At 32.0% G+C, this 11,084-nt stretch overlaps 2 protein-coding genes across 2 annotated transcripts; one reads left to right on the top strand and one right to left on the bottom strand.

Annotated features, from left to right (window-relative positions):
- Nucleotides 1–6,574: 6,574 nt before the first annotated feature.
- On the bottom strand, nucleotides 6,575–6,964 carry LOC125814006 (uncharacterized). Its single transcript, XM_049493483.1, has one exon. It carries the CDS (start codon nucleotides 6,962–6,964, stop codon nucleotides 6,575–6,577), a length of 390 nt encoding a protein of 129 aa, XP_049349440.1.
- Nucleotides 6,965–8,402: 1,438 nt separating this feature from the next.
- Nucleotides 8,403–10,814, top strand: LOC125813691 (palmitoyl-acyl carrier protein thioesterase, chloroplastic-like). Its single transcript, XM_049493143.1, has 6 exons — nucleotides 8,403–8,978; nucleotides 9,370–9,503; nucleotides 9,586–9,699; nucleotides 9,796–9,973; nucleotides 10,080–10,148; nucleotides 10,401–10,814. The coding sequence occupies exons 1-6, from the start codon at nucleotides 8,577–8,579 to the stop codon at nucleotides 10,626–10,628; spliced, it is 1,125 nt and encodes a 374-aa protein (XP_049349100.1). The 5' UTR covers nucleotides 8,403–8,576; the 3' UTR covers nucleotides 10,629–10,814.
- The last annotated feature ends 270 nt before the right edge of the window (nucleotides 10,815–11,084 follow it).

Here is an 11,084-nt window from a genome sequence, read left to right as displayed (position 1 = left end):
CTTTATGCTTGAACAAGAACAATAACGACAATGAAAATTTGTGTACGATGTATCCAATTTTTTAAAAACTAATTGAAATCCAAGAGTATATGCATTGACCAGGTAATCAAATACATGAATACATTTTATTCTCTTGATTACACACATATAATTGTATTTGAATGTTGAACACAGTGGAATACATATACACTTGAATACTTGTTATTTTTTCATGGATTGTCCAATTGAAAATACAAGTGCACTTGGATACATAAATACATTACATAGATTGAATGTATACGTATACAATGCATCTATTTTTTTATAGAGTGAAATACATATACATTTGGATAATCATATTGTAGTATAGTTCAATATTGTCATTTTTTTTATAGATTGTCCAATTGTATTAATATATCAACACAATTGTATTCAGCAATCTTAGGGATGCAGCTATGCTTGTCATGGAGTTCACGTATTTGAAATCGAAACAAACAAGATTCATTCACAATTACAATAAATCAATTTAACTAAAAAATTTATGTGAAATACTTGTGCGCTTGAATAAGAATAATAGCGACAATGAAAATTTGAATACAATGTATACAAAAAATTTTAAAAAGTAATTGGAATCCAAGAGTATACGCATTGACTATGTAATCATTAGTTGTTAATGTAATAATGGGAAGTTGAGAATTTCATGACATAATTAAAGGGATTCAATTACCTTATTTAATGCACTATAATTCTAATTGTATCACTGTATAATTAAAAAAAAATTACACAAATACAGCTAGATATTCATATAAATGTAGTCATTTTTAGTAAATAACATATTTATAGCTATTGAACTTCAATAACCCTATAAATGTAGTCATTTATGTAAGTTGCAAGATATCCATATTAGTGGTCTATAGTTATAGTTTAGATAATTATGCTTTATATAATTCACTAAATACGTTCAATTTATATACAAATTGGTCCATTCTGTATAAATTCATTTATACAATTGGATAATTCGTATGTGAAACGTTTCAATTTTTCTCTATATTTGTATATGTATATAGTACATGTTTGTCTTTAATTCTGATAATTGCATTTGTATATTAGATGTAATTTGTATGTGTATATGTGTTTTCTAAATTTGTATACATATACATTACAGGTTCGTTTGTATCACTGAAAATTGTGTTTTTGTATTTTTGTGTTCTCTGTTGGACCCATTCAAATGACAAACTAGGTGACACATTGGTTGCGAAATACAATTTATTTTAACTATAACTATAGCATTTAAATAGAATATATGAGTGGTTGTGTGTTTTTCTTTTAGAAGTATATTATGTTGCACTCGGACATACAATAAAACTTGTTATGTCTTGTACGGCATATTTTGTGAATATTACGCTCTCAATATATAATATAACTTGTTGTTTTTTTTACAGTATAATTTGTGTAATATTATTATGTGAACATATAAATTAATGTCACAAACACGTTATTTGTTATTTTGGTGTCACGAGCATAAATTGTTAGGCTTTTCACTGTTTAACTTGTGAGATATTATGATACAAAAAATATAAATGTGTCCAACGCATAATTGTGTGTTATTTTGATATCAAGGATATAATCATTTATTTATTATTTAAAATGTTGGAGGACAAATAAAAAATCACAAATTTAAAGAGCAAAAATTAAACACCACCTAAATATAGGATATTTGTATGAATGACACGAAAGGGTGTTTGGATTGGCTTTGCTTAAGTAGCTTATAAGCTATAATTCATAAGTTGATCGTAACCAATTTTTGACTTTTAACCTTTTTTATTATTATTATTATTATTTTGACTTAAAATAAGTACTTAAAAACATTTTTTTTATCTTTCTCAAACACCTTTAAAAATAACATATACAGAAAAATTAAAAGCCAAAAGTTACTTAAAATAGTCAATCCAACTACCCTTTAAATAATATTAAACTTCTTTTACTAAAGTATTACTGTTATAAAATAAAGACTAAGTACTAAAATTAAACTAATAACAACCAAGAAGAGAAGAATGTAGTAGAGAGATAAAATAAAATAGGAAACTTTTATCTTCCTTATTTTTGTGTGCTTTTCCATACAAGTTACAATGCCTTTTATAGGCATAAAAAAGGTATAATGGATATTCATTAATCCATTTACAACACTCCCCTTTGGATGTCCACGTAAAATAAAATTCTTAGTAAAGTAACAAGTATAAATAGTTGTTACTAATATGCATTACTTGATGCCTCATTAAAAGCATTATCAGGAAAACCCAGTGGGATAAAACTTTGATTTAGGAAAAAGAGTACAACGCGTATTTTACTCCCCCTGATGAAAACTACGATTCAGTTGTCCAAGTTTTCTCATTCCAATCATGTATACCATATTCTCAAAAGTTGCGGTTGGCAGAGACTTGGTGAATAAATCAGTCACATTATCACTCGAATAAATCTGATGTACGTTGATATCACCATTCTTCTGGAGCTCATATGGATAGAAAAACTTCGGTGCCGTGTTTCGTTCTATCTCCTTTTATGAATCCTCCCCTGAGTTGTGTTATGCATTATGCATTATCCTCATAATTGTGGGTACTTTGTCGCATTTCAAATCATATTTTTCTCGAATAAGGTGTATTATGGACCTTAACCACACACATTCTCGACTCGCTTCATGAATAGCTATTATCTTAGCATGATTTGATGAAGTGGCTACAATAGACTGCTTCGTAGATCTCCAAGATATGGCAGTACCCCCACATGTGAATACGTACCCTGTTTGAGATCTAGCTTTATGTGGGTCAGATAAATATCCTATATCAGCATAACCAATAAGGTTTGGACTGCAATTATTAAAATGGAACAAGCCCATATCGATAGTCCCCTTTAGATACCGTAATATGTGTTTGATTCCATTCCAATGTCTCCTAGTAGGAGCATAACTATAACTTGCTAACAAATTAACTGAAAAGGTTATATCAGGCCTTGTAGTGTTAGCAAGATACATTAGCGCACCAATTGCACTAAGATATGGTACTTCAGGACCAAGAATTTCATCATTCTTTTCTTGAGGTCGAAATGGATCTTTATTCACATCAAGCAATCGAACAACCATTGGAGTACTTAATAGGTGTGCTTCATCCGTATAAAATCTTTTCAGCACCTTTTATGTGTATGCAGATTGATAAACAAAAATATCGTTTGTCAAATGCTTATTTGCAAAACCAAGACATAATTTTGTCTTTCCGAGATCTTTCATCTCAAATTCGTTCTTTAAATAATCGATTGCCCTCTAAAGTTCCATTGGAGTTTCAATAAGGTTTATGTCATCGACATAAACAACAAGTACAACAAACTCTGATATTATTTTCTTTATAAACACACATGGGCAAACTCACATCATTTATATAACCTTCCTTAGATAAATACTCACTAAGACGGTTATACCACATGTGTTCAGATTGCCTCAAACCATTACAATGATCTTTGTAATCTAATTGAGTACATTTCCCGAGAGTTTGCACTGTATGCTTTGGGCATTTTGAATCCTTCAGGAATTTTCATGTATATCTCATTATCGAGTGATCCATAAAGATAGGTTGTAACCACATACATCAAATGCATTTCAAGCCTCTCATGGATTGTGAAACTAATGAGATAACGCAATGTTATTGCATTCATAACGGGTGAGTATGTCTCTTCATAATCGACGCCAGGCCTTTGAGAAAATTCTTGTGCAACAAGGCGTGCTTTGTACCATTGTACTTCATTTTTCTCATTCATTTTCCGCATAAAAAACCCATTTATAGCCAACAGGTTTAACACTATTAGGTGTTTGTACTATAGGCCCAAAAACTTCACGTTTGACAAGTGAATTCAATTCTGATTGAATTGCTTCTTGCCATTTTAGTCAATAATTTTTTTGTCGACATTCTACAACAAACTGAGGGTCAAGATCCTCATAATTTTGCATATTTTTTTATGCAACATTATATGCAAAAACATAATCCACCACTATTTCTAATCGATTCAGATTTATTTCATCATCACTTGATTTTATGGATAGTTCATTATTTTCTTGAGTCTCAAGTTCATTGATCCCTTCAAGGATACCAGAATTACTCGCATCTTGACTTTCTATATCAAGTTTTTTCATAGTATCATTTTGACCTTTTAATTTTTTTTCTAGGATTTTGATCCTTTGAACCTAATGGTCTATCACGTTTCAAGCGTGCTTTTGACACATTAGCTATGACACTAGTAGATGGTCCTACAGGGAAATCAATTCGAATTGGGACATTCTTTGCAGGAATATATGTGATTTAGTAATCTTTATCAAATCTGTAAATACGTTTGGTATTTGATATGTAATTTTCTGCAAATGAATGATCTTTTGTACTTGTTGCTCACAAATGAAAGTACGGGGATCAAGATGAGACAATGATGGATTTTTCCACAAAATTTCTCCTTTAATTTCACTATTTTCTCCCCCTAATTTTGGAAAAAGTGTGTCATCAAACCGACAATCTCCGAATCTGGATGTGAACATATCTCCAGTTAGTGGTTCAAAGTAGCGAATAATAGAGGGTGATTCAAACCCAATTTATATTCCTAACCTCCTTTGGGGGCCCATTTTAGTGCGATATGGTAGTGCTAGCGGCACATATACATTGCATCCAAAAGTTCTTAGATGAGATATATTGGGTTGTTGACCCAAGACTAATTGCAATGGGGAAAACTTATGATAATTTGTCGGTCTGAGACGAATAAGTGTTGCAACATGCAAAATTGCATGACCCCACACAGAAGGGGGTAACTTAGTTTTCATAAGTAATGGTCTTGCTATCAACTGCAATCGTTTAATTAATGACTTAGTCAAACCATTTTGAGTGTGAACATGAGCTACATGATGTTCAACTCTTATCCCAATTGATAGACAATAATCATTAAATGTCTGGGAGGAAAACTCTACACGTTATCAAGGCGAATGGAATTAATTTGATTATCAGGAAACTGTGCTCATAATCATATTATTTGTGCCAACAATTTTGTAAATGCCAAGTTGTGAGATGACAATAGGCACACATGAGACCATATAGAAGAAGCATCTATCAAGACCATAATATATCTAAATGGCCCACTTGGTGGGTGAATAGATCCACAGATGTCCCCATGTATACGTTCCAAGAACGCAGGGGACTCAATTTTTACCTTTGTTGGTGATTGTCTCGTAATTAACTTTCCTTGATAACATGCATTACAAGAAAATTCACCATTTAAAAGAATTTTCAAATACTTTAATGGATGCCCATTTAAATTTTCTATAATTCGTCCTATCATTATGGACCCAAGATGTTCCAGACGATCATGCCAAAGTACGAAGGTATTGGAATTAATACACCCCCGATTTACTATAGAATGTGCCTCAATTGCACTAATTTTTGTCCAATATAATCCAGAAGATAAGACGGTGAATTTTTCTACAACATATGTTTGCCCGGAGACAATTATTGATTATACCAAGATATTCAAGATTGATTTCATCAATTGTCTTGATATGATAATCATTTTCACGAATATCTTTGAAACTCAATAAGTTTCTCCGAGACTGAGGAGAAAATATAGCATTATTTATTATGAGTATAGTTTCCTTGGGCAAAATTATAATGGCTCTTTTGAAGCCCTTGATCAAATTAGCACTACCAAATATCGTAGTAACATTCATATTGCCCATACTTAAATGAGAAAAATATTTCTCATTTTTTAATAACGTGTGTTGTACCAGAATCAATCGAGCAAATGTCTTCATAATTTGATAATTTACTTGGAGAATTATCCATATATTTCAAAAGTAATGAAATAAATTTATATAAAATCATTAATTATCTTTTATTAAACAATTTATAAAATATAAGATATAATTGGAAGTGTTAAAATGACATTTGAATCATTATAATGATCATATACTAATAATTCACAAGATCTTTATCATCCAAACATTTAACACTAAACTTTAGTTTAGTTTAGCATGTCTAAAATAAATATTAATATAATTGTTTAATTTCATGAAAGGACATGACAAAAGAAAAAGTTGTTTTCCCACTTACTTTATTTAGATAGTGCATTTACTTTCACTTTAAATATAACACTATATGTTTCCTTTTATAGTCACAAAATGATAAGAAGAAAATATCTTCTTAATATATTTCAATTCATCTTCAAATCATTATAAAATTCCAACTCACATTTCCATAAATGTTTTAAAAGGGACTCAATTAATATACATGGATAAACATAAGTACTTTAATTATTTATTTTCCACATTATTACCAGTACAAAATAACAAATATTAATAACATTATTATTAGCAAATATCAACCATGATTATTCTTTCATATCCACAGAACCGTCACCAATCAAGTGATATATTTTTCCTTCAGGCTGTGTGAAGAAATCTGCTACATCCAAGTGTGTGATGTCAACATGATCAGTGATACAATTAGCTTCAGGATTTTTATCCTTCTTTCTTAGTGATGCTTGATAAAGCTCAACCAAGTGCTTAGGAGTATGACAATCATGTCCATAATGACCTCTTCTTTCTTAATGATGCTTGATAAAGCTCAACCAAGTGCTTAGGAGTACGACAATCACGTGCATAATGACCTCTTCCACCACATCGAAAACAGTTTGTTTTAACTGTTTCACGTTTCTCATCCTTTCCTTTTCCCTTTTGATAGTGATTTTTCTTTGGTGAATAATTAACACCGGGAAAAGGATTTCGCTCTTGGTAATAATTACGACCACGTCCACGTCCGCGACCTTTTTCACGCCTAGCGTGGTGGGCGTACACCTTATTCACTTCAGGGAATGGTGTAGATCCAGTATGACGATTCTCGTGATTTTTCATTAACAAATCATTATTTTGTTCAGCCACAAGAAGATGAGAAATAAGTTCAGAATACATTCTTGAAACCTTTTTCTCGATATTGTTGCTGTAAAAGCACATTCGAGGCATGAAAGATGGAGATCGTTTTTTCCATCATATCAACATCACTAAACGTATCTCCACATAGTTTCAATTAAGAAGTGATTCTGAACATGGCAGAATTGTACTCATGAATAGACTTAAAGACTTGTAGTCATAAATGCATCCAATCATATCGTGCCTTTGGATGAATGACATATTCAAATGGTCATATCTTTCTTTTAGATTATGCCACAGAACGAGTGGATCTTTGACTGTGAGATATTCAATTTTCAAAATTTCGTCAATATGATGACATAAGAATATCATTGCTTTAGCACAGTCTTGTTTTGATACTTTATTTTCAATTTTAATAGTGTCTCCAGGACCCATTGCATCCAAATGGACTTCAGCATCTAGTACCCATGAAAGGCAGTTCTTGCCCGAACTATGAAAGGCAACGAACTCAAGTTTAGTAAGATTAGCCATAATAAAGAGAAGAAAACTAATAGTACCTTAGCCTTCAAATTTAGTCTTCAACCTTTGAGATGATAGAGTGTCGTGCTAATAACGTGTTATAAAATAAAGACTGAGTACTAAAATTAAACTAATAACAATCAAGAAGAGAAGAATGTAGTAGAGAGATAAAATAGGAAACTTTTGTCTTCCTTATTTTTGTGTGTTTTTCCATACAAGTTACAATTCCTTTTTATAGGCACAAAAAGGGTATAATGGACATTTATTAATCCATTTACAACAATTACATTTTTATATAAAAGAGGTTCAAGGTCCAAGGTCCAATAATTGAACCTTTGAAAAGAGAGGGTGGACCAAAAATATAGTTGTTATATCAAAATTAGGTGTAAATAATCAAACAGACTGATCTAGTGGATAAATCTGGAATATAGAAAAAGAAAAAAAAGTGAACCAGAGAATGCAATTGATTACATTATAAGGTTGTCAATTGAATAGATCGAGCAAGCTGGAATTGACATAACATGAAACCAATTAGATCAATTTTCACTTTTATTATTTATATAGAATTTTACATGTTTCTTAAGAAATAATTATTACTTAATATAAGTATTTTTTAAAAATAATATTCATGTTAATTGTTATGCATATAATGGTAGATTTTGAAAAATAAGTAATCAATATTAAAGTAAAATATGAAGAAAAAAATTATATTTTTAATATAATAGACAAGTGAACGGAAACGAATTATTATAATACAGAAATGCAACGTTCAAACAAATTGTTAATGCACATCCGTAAAGTTTGAAATCCATAGTTTAAGTTGTTTGCATAAAATAAGCAAAAGAAAACAGAAAAGCAAGTAGTTTCTCTAATTTTGCGTGTAAGTTTGTGATGGAGAAAAAATAAACTAATTAAACTCAAATCCATTTTTCTTGTCTACTGATTAACAGGTGGTTGAGCTGCAAAATCCCTTAGTTATTCCCATTAATTCCTCTCTTCTTCCCATCCTTAATTAATCACTTTCAACCAAGTTGTTATACCTATGTTACCTACTCCAACAATTTTAATCTCATCTCCTTAATTACAAAATTAATCAATACACTAGCAGTTAATTGGAACGAAGAATAACGTAAAAATGGCATTGATGATCAGCGATTTATGCAGTTTACATTACCCTATTAATTTGTCGAACACCGAGCTTCAGGTGAAGGAATGCCGGATTCTGAAATTTGGTTGTAATGGGAAGAAGAAATTGATGTCGGTAAACGCTAGCGCAAGCGGAAGTGGAAATTCGAAGAGTATTGATACGATTAATGGGAAGAAGATTAATGGTGTTCATGTAGGGCAAAGGGGAAATGTAGTAATTGAACCGGGATCGTCATCGGCTTCGTCGTCGTCGTCATCGGTGAACCATTCATATATGTTGGGGAATTTTGTGGATGAGCGGTTTGTGTATAGACAGTCTTTTGTGATTAGGTCTTATGAAATTGGGCCTGATAAAACTGCTACAATGGAAACTATCATGAATCTCCTTCAGGTTCGTCTACTTCATCTGCTTTGTTTTTTATTTATGTTGGAATTTGAACTTAGATCTTCGATGATTTTGAATCACATTGTTGATTTGGTTACTGTATTATTTGTTGTTGCTACTGTTTTTATTTTTCTTTAGCATTCTTTCATGCTTGATCTGGTCTATTAGAAATAGTCTTTCTTGTGAACCAAGGTAAGGGTAAGGTTGCATACAAACCACACTCACCAGATCGAACTTGTGCGATTACACTGGATATGTTGTTGTTGTTGTACTTATCGTGGTTTTTACCTACTTTATTCATTAGTAGACCACACCTAATTTGAATGTTTCATTGAGTTTTACTTTGCCTAAATACTCATGGAAGAAATCATGTAAAAAATGTGATAGTATATTGCAGGAGACAGCTCTAAATCATGTGGCAAATTCAGGGGTTGGTAGTAATGGATTTGGGGCTACACGAGAGATGAGCCTTAGAAAACTCATATGGGTAGTCACTCGCATACAGATTAAAGTTGAACAATATAGCTCCTGGTATTCCTCTTTCCATTTGATATTATCATAATTTATGTGATGTTCAAAAAGAACAACAAGCTAACGCGATTCAAAACTACAGGGGAGATGTGGTAGAGATAGATACATGGGTAGATGCAGCAGGTAAAAATGGAATGAGGAGGGATTGGATCATTCGCGACTCTAACACTCGCAACATCATCACAAAAGCAACAAGGTATGTGTAAACATACTTGTATCCCTATGTGTATTATGTTCTTTCTTTTTGAGAGGATTACTGAAAAATGTCACTATATATGTGGTAACTTTGCAGCACATGGGTGATAATGAACAGAGAAACAAGAAGGTTATCCAAAATCCCGGAGCAGGTCAAAGCAGAAGTTCGACCTTTCTACATCAACAAATTCGCTATTCCTACTGCACAAATTGATTCTGAAAAGATTGAGAAACTCAACGATGAAACCGCTCAAATTATCACTTCCGGCTTAGCTGTAAGACGAATCAATCATATATATTCCCCAAAGAAAAAGATGTTTGATAAATACATATACAGCTAGCTTGCATAACTTTAACTAGTCATGTCTAATCTTGATATAGCCGCGGTGGAGCGACATGGATGTCAATCAACATGTCAACAATGTCAAATATATTGGATGGATTTTGGAGGTAATTGAAAGCCTTTTGAGTCATTTGTAACTGCTTTAGCACATACAATATTATACATTGACAGTGCGAAAAATTTCCTCATTATGAGTGTATCTTTTCCTGTCTCTAATTCGTTATTATGAACTAGTTATCGTTCAAGTGACCTGACTGTCAATATATAGAAGGAAAACTCATATCCTCTAACGTTGAGGTTGAGGTTTACCACTCATTCATGTTTGAAGGTAGTGAAACTGTTCTTTTCTGTGTTTGCAGAGTGTTCCTATTAATGTTTTAGAAGACTGCAACTTAATGAGCTTGACATTAGAGTATCGACGTGAATGTCAATTGTCAAATGTGCTGCAATCCATGACAACAATGAGAGAAATAGCAACATCGGAAAGTGATAAAAATAGTGGAATGGAATGCACACATCTGATTCGTATGGAGGCTGATCAAGCAGAGGTTGTTCGAGCCAGGTCCATATGGCAGCCTAAACAATGAACCAGTTAAGTGTTATCTGCTAATTCTTCCCTACATTCATATTTTTTGCAGTGTGTATTTACTTTTGTCAACATAATGTACAAGTAGTTGAGTAGTTAAGTAATTAGAGAGAGTACTGTACAAGTTGTTCTCTTCTTTAGTATCAAAGGCGGATCCACTTTGACTCGAACACTATTTTTTGTATTGATTTTTGTAATTTGAAAAAAGACGCGTTACTACATATGATTCTCTATTTCTAATTGTGTAAGTAATTGTTATGATTCTCGAATAACAACAATTGATGGTGTCATTTTGATTATAACATCAAACACTATGTAGACTAACTAGCCTGCTTTATTTAGAGCTGTGTATACCTGGAAGTTGTAAAAAATTGCATTGGAGTTTGTCAGCTAAACTTTCCGACATTTTTGCCTGAAATTTAGCTTGCAAATGTCAAACTTCAGACAATTGTACCTG

Source organism: Solanum verrucosum, unplaced genomic scaffold (assembly GCF_900185275.1).
Source record: "Solanum verrucosum unplaced genomic scaffold, falcon-dt-bn FXZP01000205.1, whole genome shotgun sequence".
Lineage (NCBI taxonomy): Eukaryota > Viridiplantae > Streptophyta > Magnoliopsida > Solanales > Solanaceae > Solanum > Solanum verrucosum.
This window is presented reverse-complemented; position numbering and strand designations above follow the sequence as displayed.

Excerpts from the sequence above, each read along its gene's own strand:
- LOC125814006 (XM_049493483.1), bottom strand. The coding sequence starts at position 6,964 with ATGTATTCTGAACTTATTTCTCATCTTCTTGTGGCTGAACAAAATAAT.
- LOC125813691 (XM_049493143.1), top strand. The coding sequence starts at position 8,577 with ATGGCATTGATGATCAGCGATTTATGCAGTTTACATTACCCTATTAAT. Across the intron at positions 9,700-9,795 it reads ATCATCACAAAAGCAACAAG|CACATGGGTGATAATGAACA; the intron begins GTATGTGTAAAC and ends GTAACTTTGCAG. Across the intron at positions 10,149-10,400 it reads ATATTGGATGGATTTTGGAG|AGTGTTCCTATTAATGTTTT; the intron begins GTAATTGAAAGC and ends CTGTGTTTGCAG.